The sequence below is a fragment of the Bison bison genome, unplaced genomic scaffold (assembly GCF_000754665.1).
Source record: "Bison bison bison isolate TAMUID 2011002044 unplaced genomic scaffold, Bison_UMD1.0 scf7180017864213, whole genome shotgun sequence".
NCBI lineage: Eukaryota > Metazoa > Chordata > Mammalia > Artiodactyla > Bovidae > Bison > Bison bison.
The window spans coordinates 1,146,543-1,161,428 of NW_011494785.1; the positions used below are offsets into that span (position 1 = coordinate 1,146,543).

At 51.6% G+C, this 14,886-nt stretch overlaps 1 protein-coding gene across 1 annotated transcript in view; it reads left to right on the forward strand.

Moving 5' to 3' along the window:
• The window catches only part of ANO2 (anoctamin 2, calcium activated chloride channel), a 339,922-nt gene that overhangs the window by 113,142 nt on the left and 211,894 nt on the right, over positions 1-14,886 (forward strand). The window contains exon 11 of the mRNA XM_010844983.1: positions 4,056-4,120. Coding sequence (XP_010843285.1) covers positions 4,056-4,120 — 65 coding nt within the window. The remainder of the gene's footprint in view (positions 1-4,055; positions 4,121-14,886) is intronic.

The window sequence follows — 14,886 nt, forward strand, 5'->3', positions numbered from 1 at the left end:
GATGCGGTTTCAGGATTAAGCGCTTCACATTTTTTGTGCACATTGTTGTTGTTCAGTCGCTAAGTCGTGTCTGACTCTTTGCCACCCCATGGACTGCAGCACGCAGGCCTCCCTGTCCTCCACTGTCTCCCGGAGTTTGCTCAAGTTCGTGTGCACTGAGTCGGTGATGCTCTCTAACCATCTCATCCTCTGCTGCCCTCTTCTCCTTTTGCCTTCAATCTTCCCCAGTATCAGGGTCTTTTCCAATGAGTTGGCTCTTTCTATCAGGGGGTCAAAGTATTACTATTAAGTCAGCTCCACCTCAGATCCTCAGGCATTAGGTCCTGAAGGCTGGGGACCTCTGCATTAAATGGTTGTTCTGTTAGGACTGACCCTGGCGTCCAAATCCCAGCCGGTTCTGCAGCCAGGTGGACGTGACCTCTTGTGTGTGGCAGGGGGACCTCTCACTGCAGGGCTGGCTTCGCTCCTGGAGCCTCAGAGGTATCTTGAAAGAAAGAGCTGAAACCTCTGAATATGTGTAGCACGTTTATTTGTATTTGTCACATTGTAATAGTCTAGCGTTCTTCAAGAGGGCTGTGGGAAGGATTTTGGTTAGGTACAAGGGAGAACCTTTGTATTTGGTATTAGAGGAGGTGCAGAATGGTTGAGAACTGATGGGAGATCACTCCTCTGGGGGACTTTAATGGTGATCCGGCCATCCTGCTGGTACCCGGGGTTCGCCTCCCCTCTTCCCTGAGATTTTTGGCTGTTCCAGTGATCTGCCTCTTAGGTGGAGAGCTCTCTCTCCCACCCCCCGCCCCCTTCTGCCTAGTGCAGCCTGCAGTCTCTATGACTCAGCTCCTCCTGGAGGGTGATTCATGAGAGGTTCCCTCCCTCTGGAGACCAGGGGTTTCTCACGTTTCGAGAAAGCAGGGCTGCGGGGTCTGCAGCCACCTCAGTCCACATCTGCCAGACTCGCCTGCTTTTCTCAGCATCCCAGAGAAGGGACTGTTACTGTCTTTTGAGGGAGGCTCGAGCCCTGCTCACATCCCATGGCTTCCCTGCCCACTTACAGAGAGTCCTGGGTACAACCTTAGAAGATGACTTCCTTTAGCAGCTTTTATACCCTCGGGCCTAGATCTTCCAGCTTTTTTAGAGGATTGTCTTCTCTGGTGGATGGTTAAAAAGTGACCCACCAGAAGGTTCATAATGAGAGTCCGTCTTGCTTTCCGATGGGAAGGCTTCTTTTCTTCTCAGTTTCTCTTAAGGTCTAGTTTTCCCATCTTGCACAAGTCGCATTGAATTAATGGAGCAGTGACCTACTAAAAACTCAAATAGGTCATTGCAGGATCCAGGGGGTAGAATTCCATCCTCTCCCATTCTGGTCCTCCCGTCTCATCAGTATCTCTCAGCTGGCTGCAGCTGGCATTTCTGTGTCTGCCACAGGTCCAACTGAGGAGCTTGGGACCTCGGTGAGGGTCATGGGTCTCATGCATCCTGCCATCCTCTGGCCTTGAAGATGGCTTTACCAGCTCGGTCCTTTATAGTCTCATGAAACACTTATACTGACCCACTCTCAGCTGTGGCCCTCGGGGATCGACCTGGCCTCTGCGTGCTCTGATCCATCAGCGGGCTGGTCCCCGTGGCTTGTTTCTTCCTGCAGTAAAGTTTTGGGATCAGACCCATGTGCTCGGAATGACATCTGGGGCCTCCAAAATAAGGCTCTGTCCGCCGAGAAGGAGCTGTATACCCTCTGGCTTTATTTGCAGGCTTGACCAGTTGGTGAAGAGGACATGACGTAACTAAGGGAAAGAGCAGATTTAATAAGATCTAATAAGCTAGCCTGGCATGCTGCAATTCACGGGGTCGCACAGAGTCGGACACGACTGAGCGACTGAACTGAACTGAATAAGCTAGGAGCTTATTAGGAGGTTCTGTTGCAAGTTACCATGATTGTCCTCCTGAACTTGACTGACACATGCTTATCCCTGTGGGGCAGAGACTCTGGCCTGCCTCCCTGCACCCTGACTGCTGGTCTGTGCTGGGACCCTGTAACCAGGGCATGATCTACTCGGTTTGAAACTGTGTGGTTAGACATTTGTAAAGATAGCCAACAGTCTATAGCACCCGCCACCTAGCTCCTGCGTCACCTGCCCGGTGGCCGTGTGAGCCTGCCGGGCAGAGCTATGTGGGCAGCCAGGCATCACTGTCACATCACCTCCCAGGTTTGAAGCTTGGAGCTCCTGCTCCGGCAGGGTCTGCATGCTGATGTCCTCTGCTGTGTCTGTCCGGCCCATCTCCATGGGGCATGGGCAGCTCTCTTGGCTCAATCTCCTCTGTATCAACCAGCGATGGATGCAGCCTTGAGAAAGGACTCCTGGGGATTTTGTCCAGCAGGTCTGGGAGCCAGCCAAGGGCAAGGCCTGGGAGCCTGGCTCTCATTTTGGACCTGAGCCAAGCGGGCTACACTGGCTTCCTGGAGCATTTTCAGTTTTCCCCTTCAGGGCAGTGCAGACGGGTGTTCTCAGGTTTAAGGGTTGGACTTTGTGACTTGGAGAGGAATGTGCCCTGGAGGTCAGGGCCTCGGAGGGAGCACTGACGTCCCACTGCTCTCCCAGGAGGCCTTGCCTGTATCTCTTGACGCAAGCTGGCCTCCCTGTGGGCCCCCAGTGATGTCACTGTGACAGCCAGGTGCTGGTGAGCCCAGCGTTGGCACTGGGGAGGGAATAAAAACCCAGGGCAGTAGAAGCACCAGGATGACAGGGAGGAAGAGAGATAGTAATAACGGTATGATCAGGTTTGAAGCCACCTGCCTGGAACAGAGCATCAGGCTTCACGGATTCAGATCTGCACCTGCCCACCGGGCACCGTGTCGCCCCCTCTGTGTTGGGGTGTCCTGCTCTGTAGAAGGTGGGACTGTGGGTGCAGTTTGCACCATCAGGGTCCATGCAATTTCTGGTTCTTTTTTGAAGTTGTTGGAGGACACTGTGACAATAAAAAGTCTATAGCCGCCGAGTAGGAATGCCAATTCTTATTTCAGTTTTAATATGGTGTCTTTGAAGACTTCCTGTAGGGCTCATGTTCAGCCATCTATCCAGAATACCTGGTTAGAGTCACTTCTGTTTGCTAGAATTGCATGAGTTCTGTGTGATGTGTGAGAAGATGCGATGCAGAAGACTAGGAAGTGTGAAATAGCATTATCTCCCAAGATTCTCCCCTTGCTCAGCCTGGCCTTCCTGTGAGGACACGTCACATGCACTTTTCTCAAGGCCTTGGCACAGAAGGCATGTTCTCCTAGTTGAAACACACCCCCACCTTCTAGGTCTCAACCCAAATTTCACCTCCTCAGAGAGCCCTTCTCTTGCTGTCCTTTTTTACATTCCCTGGTGGCTCAGAGGGTAGAATATCTGCCTGCAACGCGGGAGACCTGGGTTCAATCCCTGGGTCGGGAAGACTCCCCGGAGAAGGAAATGGCAACCCACTCCAGTATTCTTGCCTGGAAAATGCCGTGGAGGGAGAAGCCTGGTAGGCTACAGTCCATGGGGTTGCAAAGAGTCAGACACGACTGAGTGACTTCACTTTATCAATAATTACTTTGTTTTAAAATGAATTTTGATCTGAGAATAGTTGATTTGCAATGTTGTGTTAGTTTCAGGTGTAGAGCAAAGTGAATCAGTTATACATAAACATATGTCCAGTCTTTTAGATTCTTTTCCCATCTAGGTCAGTACAGAGTATTGAGTAGAGTTCCTGTACTGTACATGTATGCTGCTAAGTTGCTTCTATCATGTCCGACTCTTTGTGACCTCATGGACTGTAGCCGGCCAGGTTCCTCTATCCATGGGATTCTCTAGGCAAGAATACTGGAGTGGGTTGCCATGCCCTCCTCCAGGGGATCTTCCCGACCCAGGGATTGAACCTACATCACTTATGTCTCCTGCATTGGCAGGCAGGTTCTTTACCACTAGCGCCACCATGCCTTGGCAAGTGTCTAATTTTGACTTGCTAAGCTGGATATAAAAGGTGACCAGTTGCCCACTTCACCTCTAACCTGGTTCCCTGTTTTTCTTGTTTAGCTGCTGTATCAAGAATGGGCACGCTACGGGGTGTTTTATAAGTTTCAACCCATTGACCTCATCAGGTAAGATGTGGGAGGGGACCCTCAGGAGGACCTGAAAGATCCCTGCTGACCTTCTTGGCCCCTGGAGGTCTGTTGGCCAAGCAGAGGACTATTCTAGACTACCTCCCCCCACTGCTCTGTGTCTTACCGGTGGCGAACCAGCTCCTGGGTGAGGGAGGGCAGTGTTGGCCATGGGGCAGCAGATAATACAGACAGATGTCCCGTGACTTGCATCTTGGGGTCATCAGCACTGTGGTCTCCCCCTTTCTGCTCTTGGGGGAGAAGGGTGTGTAGAGTTCTTCTTTTATTATCATCCCTCTGATTTGCCTCAAGAAGGATCTGGGTGCAGCAGATCCTTGGGTCATGGCCCAGAAGCCACAGTGCCGAACAAGAGGAGGAGAGACCTGACAAATCATATAAAGAATAAACTGACTGGTCTGAGAGGATATGTGGACTTTTTACGGCTTATCCAGAATGATTGGAAGGGAGGAGAGACTGGGTTTTAAATCCCACCCTTTTAATGCTGCCCCCAAAGTTGCCTCGGGAATTTGTGCAGCTTGTACAGAACAGAGGTTATAAGCTTTCTGAAAGAACTTTCTAGAATTCGATAGTCTGACGAGTCTCAAATGGTTGAGGGCTGTTAGAACCTCGAGTCTTTCTCAGGTGGAGTGATATTGGGCCACTGGGTGCAATGGGGGAGCACTGAGCTGAGACTCTGGAGATGGGGGTCTTGTCCAGGCCCAGCCACTAGGGGGCGCTTGTTTCTCTGGGCAAGTCATAACCCTTCTTTGGTCTTCAGCATCCTGTTGTTCAGTCTCCCAGTCGTGCCTGACTCTTTGCGACCCCGTGGACTGCAACATGCCGGGCTTCCCTGTCCTTCACCGTCTCCCAGAGCGAGAGACACTGAGCTAATGAGACATTGGGACGATGAGTTTGAGACATTGCTCAAACTCATGTCCATTGAGTCAGTGATGCCATCCAACCATCCCATCCTCTGTCGTCCCCTTCTCTTCCTGCCTTCACTCTTTCCCAGCATCAGGGTCTTTTCCAATGAGTCGGCTCTTTGCATCAGGTGGCCAAAGTATTAAGAGCTTCAGCTTCAGCCTCAGTCCTTCCAGTGAATAGTCAGGGCATCCTGGTGGCCCTAAACTGGGAGGCTGAGCCTAGGGCTCTGTGGGGAAATTTGGTCCAGCACACTCATTTGGAAATGATGGGGACCCTCAGCCCCGCGCCTGACATAGAGGACTCGCTGCCACTCGGTCACTCGTGGCTCATTCTCATGAGCTAATTCATCAGCCGGCAAATTCGGAGAGTGTTCCTGGCCGCTTGCCCCGGGCTGGGACCTTGAGAGGGGCGGCCGCCAGAAGGACCAGGTCCAGTGGGAGCGATTCCAGCTCCTTCTTGGAAGAAGACAGCAGGCTGGGAGTCAGAGTTTGGGCAGGCCCACCTCCCACGCGGAGAGGGGACGGCCCTCCCGGGGAACTGGGAGCTCAGCTGGACGTCTCTTGACGGCAGGTGTTTGTTCCAGCTGAAGGCTGTTAGCCGAGGCATTGGGGCTGGGGAGCTGGGCCACGGATGCGGGTGACCGCGGCCCCTCACCCAGCGCCTCCTGTCCCCTGGCTGCTTTTGTGAGGCGCGGCCACCTAGATTGTTCTCCGGGCCGCTTCCTCCATGCCTGGCAGCCTTTGATCTTCCTCTCGGCCTCGCCAGTGGCCACCCACACTGTCGCCTGTTTTCTCCAACTCGTTTCTTAAAAATATGATTCCAGAAAATAAAAATTCTCCCTACTGGAGAGCCTCGTCTTTTCCCTGGAAACTTCAGGTGACCGGCTGCCAGCTAAGTGGGCGACGGCAGCTCCAGGGTGCACCCCGTTTTGGCCACCAAAGAGGCCTCACCTGCAGGGGAAGAGTTGCCTTTGTTGCAAAGCCCTGCGCTGGGGCCTGGCGGTTTCCAAGGACGCAGAGCCCGAAGCTATGGGTCCCAGTGTCCACTGCGGGTCCCAGTGTCCAATGTGGGTCCCAGTGTCCACTTGAATCAGAGTTTCTACCACATGTCACAGTGTCCACTTGCTGCTCAGATCTGGGAACCGGGGGCTCTTGCAACCCCTGCAGGATGCCAGCAGCTTGGATATGCCTGGAGCCTGGAGCATCTCTCAGATACTGGCTGGAGGGAAGGGAATGGTAATGTGTGTGGTGGGGGGCGGGAGTAGAGGGACTGTTGTCTGCCCAATGGGGTAAGGAATTTGCTCTGCTGGAGAGAGAAGAGATAACCATGGAAAGAGAAGAGGGGAGAGAGAGAAGAGGGGAGAGAGAGAAGAGGGGAGAGAGAGAGAAGAGGTGAAGGGGAGACAGGGAAGGACAGAGGCCTTGGGGGTACAGGTGGGTCGTGGAAACAGGCATGCCATGAGCATGCCCCTTGTGGGGCTCATGGAGAGGAAACTGGGGTGGAGGGCGTGGGAACAGCTCCTGCACTCTGCCGGCTCCACGCAAACTCCTGTGTCCACGTCGCCTGCTTCCTTCTCCCCATCGTCTTCCCTCTCCGGCGTCCTAGTCCTCGGTCAGACACCAGCTCTTGGGAGTGTGTCTTCAGCACCATCTCTCTCTTTTGCTACTTGTTCTTCATCCTTCTTGCCTCGACCTCTGGAGACCTAGTGGTCCACAGGATCCAGTCGGAGGCTGCCCAGACCCTGTGCTTCCATTGCAGTGCACACCTGTGAACTGTGCCCCATGCAGGCTCACATGGTAACTGCACCCATGTGTTCTGTGCTGAAGCAGGGGTGTCCTGTCCAAGTTGGAGGTGACTCTTCCAAAGGCCGGCAGGGTCTTTCCCGCCTGTTCCTTTGGGCCCCTGGCTTCTCGTTGTCAACACTGAGCTCCATTCCTCCCCCCGTGCCTGTGGTTTGGGACATTCGAAAGCAGAGAGCAGCTGAGGGCCCAGAGGATCTGGGAGGTCTGTTTGCATGTAAAGCCCTGGGACCAGCTATCCTTACCTGTCCGCAGCCCTTCAAGCCTAAGCTGGAGATGTGGGGTTCGAAGCTCCTTTCCCAGGGGTGGACACTGGGCAGAGGGGAGACAAGATGCCCTTTCCCGCACCGTGAGCCCCTCCCTCCTGCTGTGGGCATCTGGGTCCAGCAGGCTGCGTGGTGAGGGTGCTAATGGGGGTCCCAGCCCGACTCTGCATGTATGTGTGTGCATGTATTTGTGTATGTGTATGTGCATGTATGTGTGTGTGTAAGTGCTGCATGGGAAGTTCCCCAGGGAGGTATCCAGCGGGGACCCCACTCCCCCCCAGTAGATTCTTCGGGAACTCCCAGCCCGCAGCACTGGTGTCCAGGCAGAAACAAGGTTTGTGATGGAGCCAGTGGGGGAAATGCTGTCCTGGCTGGAGGGAGGTGGCTCTTCTAGTCTCTTGGGGCCATATGAGCATCCCCACAGGTAGAGGAGTAGATTTCTGCCTTCAGCACCCAAGGTTCATGCCCTGATGTCCCAGGAGGGGAATGGCTTTTATTCCTTGGGGTACCCCGGGCCTTGGGGTTGTGTATAGTGCTGATCCCATATTAGCCAGCACCCTGCCTTGTCTTTTCATGAAAATGAATATCCACTCACAGGCTGCTTTTCTTAGCTGGGAGGTTTTGCTGTGGATGAGACAAAACAATAGGCTTCAAACATCTGAGTTAGATTTAGCTACTAACTGAAGCTGATATACAAAACTGTATTTGAAAGCATCTGCTGCCAGTTAACTACAATGGCATGTGGAGGAGAGGAGACCAGAAGTCCACTCACCTCAGGGTGAGTAGCTGGTGACCTTGGGGGATGCACCAAGGGCATCGTATATAGGCAGTGTCCACTGTACCGTCTGGAGAGGGGTGAATGGCTCTTCCTTGTTCCCTCCTCTTCTGGGGATGACGTTTCATGGGGGGGAGTAGCACCTATCCCTGTGGCGGGTCTGGCGCCCTCTTAGCAACATCCTGCTTCCTCAGTCCCTCTTCCTAAGACCTCAGTGGTATCAGGAGGCCTTGGGTGGCATCTGTGGACAGCAAGAGTGGCGCTGTGCCCCACCTGTGTACCCATCCCTTCCATCGCAGACTCTCAGCCCGCTCCAGCCCGGCTCATGGAGAGCCCATCTAGAACCGGCGTCTCAGGAATTGGCTTTCCCTCGTCCTATTACAAGGGCTTCCCAAGTGGCACTAGTGGTAGAGAACCCACCTGCCAATGCAGGAGATGTAAGAGATGCAGGTTCAGTCCCTGGGTCAGGAAGATCCCCCAGAGGAAGGCACGGCAACCCACTCCAGGATTCTTGCCTGGAGAATCCCATGGACAGAGGAGCCTGGTTGGCTACAGTCCATGGGGTTGCAAAGAGTTGGACACGACTGAGGTGACTGAGCATGCACACATCTCCTGTTACAAGGCAGAGGCCCTGATCCTTGCCAGAATTCCTCAGAAGAGCCACTAGGAGGTTGATCCACCCGCCTCTGTCTCTGAGCCCTTTTTCCATCTTCCTGAAACGCACCCACATCCACTCCCTAACCCTGCCCAGAGGAGAGAGACAGAGGAAGCCACGTTCTTCCTTAGGAGGCTTCTCAGCAGGTCAGACTCAGGGAGAACTGGCCACAACTGGTTTGGGGGAGGGACTGGAGAGGAGAAAAGAACGTTGATCAACCCATGATGAATTATTTCCTGAGCCTGCTGCCTTCTTCTTGATCTTTGCTGGGATTCATACAGGCAGTTCAGCTCAATGCAATCAACATTTACTGATGCTCACAGTGAACAAGTCTGTGTGCCCTCAACGCATGGAGGCATGGCGAGAAATAGGGTGCAGTTTGTGTCCTTAAAGATCTAGCAGTCACATAGGGAGCCAGACATGTGCGAGGCAGGATGGAGTGAAGACTTTTAAGGACTGTAATATAAGTATGAACGTGATTGGATGGGACAATGGTTGGAGAGTAGTTGCTACTAGCAGAGTAAGAGAAGAGTTTCTGTGAGAGGTGGCACTTGAATTAGAAACATTGCTTCTGAAGGCCTGAAGTTAAAGGGTTAAAGGTCTCGAATGTGTCTTCATTGTCAGCCTCGGCTGCCCCAAATATGGACTTGTTGAGCCTGGTATTGTTGGCCAGAAATCACAGTGCTGCCCAGAGCCAGGTCCTTCCTGACTGTCGATCGGGAGTGATCAGGTCAAGAACTTGACTTGCAGACCTCACTCACCTGCCTGGACTCTATGCCAAACCTGGCCCGTGTCCTTGGCTCTGCCCTCGTAAGTGAGCAGAGCATCCAGGGTTAGAAGGAGATGAGGCTGGACCCAACAGAGGAAACCAAGGAGAGGTGATGTGTGAGGCCAGCTGCTTGTTTTCTGTGAGTCTCAGCTTTTGAAGTATTGGACTGAGCCAGGAAGCACTTTGCAGGCTGAAAAGGGGTCATATTTCATGGCCTGAAGAAGACTTTTCTTTTTCCTCTGAGGGTGTAGGAGCACAGTTGACAGAGAAGAGCAGGCAGTAGCCGGTTGCAGCAGAAACATGGGTAATGATGTTCTGTGCTGTTGTATTCTGGTCCATTTTATAGACAGGGAGATAAGTCAGGCTGCTTATGAGATGCAGCTGGGAAAGAGGCCTATCCCCCTTCTCCTTTCTCTCCCTCCTCCTCCTCCCCAGATGTCATGAACCCTCCAGAGGGGAGGGGCCAGCCTGGGGCTGCCAGTGGGTCAGGAGTTGAATGAGGTGCCCCCAACTGCACCCTGAGGCCATTCTGGTCCTGCGAGTGTGGCCTCCCGGCCTTCCCTAGCTGGTGGCTCCTGTTTTGGATCAAACTGAATCTTCCTTCCTGGAGTACCAGTACTTGGTGGCTTCCACTGCGCCAGGAGGCTGCATGAACTCCCCATGGCCTCCTAGGGTTGCATGGCCAGAGGTGGGTGGGGGTGAGAGTCCAGTTCACTAGCTCCCTGCCTCCCCGACCCCCTCTTGTCAGGTCCTATTTACCGAGGAGGAGAGAAGCTGGTATTTGCCTGAAAATATATGACAAGCTATAGGATTCCTGTTTCGTTGGCCCTTGTGTGCAGTCAACTCTCATTTATCTGGAACCCCAGGACTAAACCATGATGTCACAGAGGTGGGTGGAGCTTAGAGGTTGGCTGACCTCCATGCCTGGACATGGGATAGGGGATGGAAGATTTCCACTCCCAGCATACTGATCGAGCAAACACCCTGCATTATTTTTCTTATAGTAGGAAGTGCCTGGCCTTGGGGGCAGAGTATTTGTCTGCTAGACATTTCCTGTTGGAAGAAGCCCTTTTTCCATGGAGCTCCAGGGGGCAGAACTTAAACAGGGGAAATTGGCAAAGTTCTTGCTCTGGCTCCATGACTATTTCCAGTGGCTCGAAGTGTTGGGTTCTGGTGGTTGTTATTGTTCAGTTGCTCAGTCGTATCTGACTCTTTGTGACCCTGTGGACTGTAGCCCGCCAGGCTCCTCTGCCGGGGACCAGCCCCGGCTGATCCAGGGTATTCGAAGGAGAGACGGCGTAGGCGAAGATCAGGAAACAATTGCTTAGTTAAATGTTAATTAAGGATATAAAGAGTAATAGAATGAGGATAGCTCAGTGAGGAAATTTAGTGGAGAAAACGGCTGAAATAAGGATAGCTCAGTAGGAAAATTCAGTGAAGAAAAGAGGCTGAATAAAATTCCAAAGCAGGGAATTAACATCACCTACGAAGGCCGCAGGCGTCCTCCCGTTCTCCCGAAGGAGAGGAGACACTAAGGCCTCCCCGGTCGGGGAGGCTTGACGAGCTTCTCCGCCTCAGAGGAAAAATTCAGCCAGAAGGTGAAAGAAAGAACGACATGGGGAGACCAAATTTCAGTGAACAAAAAGAGGTGTACTTTATTTTTTCAAAGTAGTTTATACCTTAAGTTGTGCATAGAGGATAATGGGGGAAGGGGTGGAGTCATGCAAGGACAGCAGTTCCTGGTTCTAATCGAAGCCAGGCTTTCAAACTTATCATATGCAAAAGTTCAGGTGATTTACATCATCTTCTGGCCAGGAGGCCTGTTAACATTTTAAGAAACTTATTTTTCTCTAAAGGTGATTATTCCAAAGTCAGGCGATTATTCTAAAGTCAGGCGCCAGCCTCCAAAAAGCATTGGATAGAGTTGCATTCCTATAGGGCAAAGGTGAGGTGGGCTCAATCAAAGAATTAACTCAAGCGTCCAAGGTTACAAACATTGAGGCTACTACTTACATTTCTATACACCCATTATATCAATCAATACACTGCCAAGGACACAGTAGGTAAGGGGTATGGAGACTTAGCAGCAAACATTGGCCCAACAAGTGAAAAACCCTTCACCAATACAATTTCTAATCAATCTTTTAACTACTCAAAAGAATCTGTGTTTAGACAGTTTAGAACATCTCCTGCCTCTCACAGTTGGGAGGCTCTGAACAATCACATGTGGCCGGAAAAAACCTATTCAGGCAGCCTAGAGGACTTCCAAAGGAGTTTGTAGGTTGAAACACTGTCACACCCAGGAATTATTAACTGGAGCTGTAAGCTAACTCCTTTTTCAGAGAGAGGTAGTGGGGGACAGCCCCCCGTAAAGTCAGAGGTGTAGGTGAAAGTACAAAGCAGAAAGTAGGCAGACTCTGGTTTTGGGGGTAGATTGCTCGAGAATTTCCAGGGAGACTCCTGAGGCTTGATCCCGCCTTTGCGTATGCCAAGCCTCCTTCCTCATGACCTTTGCCAGGGACGGAGCTCGCTCCCTGCACTCCTCTGTCCGTGGGATTTCCATGGCAAGAATATTGGAGTGGTTTGCTATTTCCTTCTCCAGGAGATCTTCCCCACCCGCGGATCGAACCCGAGTCTCCTGCATTGCAGGTGGATTCTTTACCACTGAGCCACTAGGGAAGCCCTTCTGTTGAGAAGGCCAGCCTTTAAATATCTGAAAATAGTTTTTGTGTCCCTAATAATTCTCACACCTTCTTTCCTGCAAACAAAACACACCTGGCCCTGCTCCATGTCCTCCTGTGTCACGGGCTCTTCAAACAGTTTTATCATCACTGCGGTCCTCTTTAAGACCACTATCCTGGCAGTCAAAGCAGGGCCCTCCTGCCCCACACTTCACCTGGTATAGCTAAGCCAACACGCATTTGCGCTGATGGTGTGTCAGAAATCGATGCTGGCAGAATGGAGATGAATTAAGCATGACCCCATTTTCAAGGAGCTTAAGCTCAAAGTCACATCTCAAAGCTTGTAGATGTTCAATCGGCTTTTCTGGGAAATCTAGGGACAGACGGATAGAGAACATTTTCAAAAAGTAACTGTGAGACTGTAGAAAAACATTATATAGAAAAGATCCTTGGGGGAAGCTGGCCCCCAAGCAAGTCATCTGTGATGGGGTGCTCACACCCCATCTGTGCCTCGGGCAAAGATTTTCAGTGGTGACTGTGACTTTCTAGAAACATCCTTTGATGCATGACAGCACCCACAGACCCATGAAAAAACCTCAGGTGATCACATCACTTAGGGATTTACCAAGTCATGGCAAAACCTCACGTGTGCAAGTCAGGTAATCCTGCTTAAAGAAAACCCAGCCAGGCTAGAGCTGTTTCAGAGAAGGAAGGGTAATGTGATCAGAGATGGGGCGGGGCAGCAGGTATGAAGAAAGACTTACACAAAGAGTTCCTACTCTAGGAAGAAGTGGAGAGGGAGCGGAGTCTTTACTAAATTATGAGATGGATGGTGACCGTCCACATGTTTATCAGACCCCGAGGCACCTGTCTAGGGATGTTCCTCTGGACCAAGAGCAGTGAGTTAACCATAAGAAGAACTCAGCTTGGCTCCAGCCTTCACAGCAGGTGATATGATATTTGGACAAGCCACTCTCTCTTGAGCCTCCATGTCCTCAGCTATGAGGATCAGAAGACCTGTTGTAAATGCCTGACAGCAGTATGGTGAGGCTTACGATATAGTTGTGCAAATAGCGTGGTGAGGGGCATAGGTCTGGTTAAGTAAATCTATTAGTTATCTGCTCCCTTGGGAAAAATTATACTATTTCCTAGACCAGCAGAATTTGATACAGTTCAAGCTCAAGAGTCTTGACAAACATTGTATAATCATAAGACGCTTTTTAAAAAATTGTAAATCAGTGCACTGGGATCATGCAGTTTGCATGGTGCGCTCTGTGCCTCCAGGAACCCTCCCAAACGGCTGTTCTTACTTCATGTTCCAGAGGGAGACCCTGAACTCAGGAGATAGGAGCTTCCTGAAGCCACAAGCCAGCCCACCTTTGGTTCAGCCCCAGACCTGTCTGACTCCAGAAACTATACGCTTGCCCTCGTACCACACGGATGAAGGTGACCCAGAGCTCTGTCCAGCCAGATGTCAGGCGATCTGGGCTTCCAGATTCCTCAAATTAATCCTTCCAGTCAGCAGCCTCTGAGGGACACCTGGTGCGGTCTGGGGAGGGGAGAGGGGCTCACTGACCTGGTCACCCCCTGGTCTGTGATGGGCCAACCTCATCAACATCCCTGTTTCAGCAGGAGTGATGTGTCACTTGCCAGAGCGGTTTGTTAGGAGATCCCAGCGTGCTATGGTTTTGCTTTCTCATTTCTACTTTTCACAGTCTTTTTTTCCTGTAACTTCTTCCATGTCATCAGGTTGTCAATTGTCACTTCTTGCTTTTGTCAGTGGAGTAGGTCCCTTCCCGACTCCTGTTTGCTGCTCTGTCTCCGTTGCAGGTGTAGTAACCTGACCCCCGAGCAGGCAGCCTTACGCACCAGGTAAGCCTCTTAGGCAACCTGCCCAGGAGTCTGCCTCCTGGTTGCTGTGGGATTTAGGGAGGCTCTGCTGTTGTCATGGAAATGTCTTCTTGGTGTTTCCCAGCGAGTGAAATGGTGTTTCCAGGATGGGACCTGAGTCAGTGTGATAAGGCAGGTGCCTCTGCTGTGAAGAGTTGTATTTTGTTCTTCTTGCTTGCTTTGGGAGGTTGCAAGAAATCCAGACCATCAGAGACTTTTCTTAGAACTCAGCATCTATTGACACAGGAGTGGATCCCTGCATCAAGGGCCTACTTGATGCTGAGCTTTGACCTGGGTGTGGTGTCAAAGCAGGCTTGCAGTATAGTGATGGAACCCCAGGTATTCACAGTAAATCTGATGGAAACCGTCGAGGTAAAGTGGTACCCAACTGGGAACCCATGCATAGAGCTGTCCGCAGAGGGGCTGGGAGCCAGGTGGTGGCCAAGGGGTGGGCCAAAGCTGCTGAAGGGGCTCATAACTAGCTTTAGTGTGGCCAAGAAGAGAAAAAAATGAGACTTAGGGGACATGTGAGTTTTAAGCAGAAAGGAGAGATTTGAAGGAAAGAGGAAATAAGGTTGGGGATTGACCGGATTTAGACCGATGCAGTCTTGGTCCAGAGATACTGACTGAAGGAGAGGCTCAAGAATAGGCTGAGGCTGATGACAGCTGAGAAGAGAGCCCTGGAGCCATGGGAGATGGTTGGGGGAGATACCTGGGGTGGTATAGGGGGAAGAAAGCCTAGAGAGGGGTCGTGATGAAAGACAACAAAAGAAGATGCTGCCGAGCGGTTTGTCTAGGATTTAAGCCAGTGGCACAACAGGGCTTGCGAGGGTTCAAAACTTGAGCACTTCTTGCCACGAGGTGGGAATGGACCTGTTGGGAACCAGTTTTTCAATCACTCTTTCTTGGGAAACTTTAGGGCAAATCATTCAGCCCTTTGGACCTGATGCACTTCCTCTTGCTGAGATGGAGAGAGGAATCTTTGCATCTTCTTCACAAACCCTCTA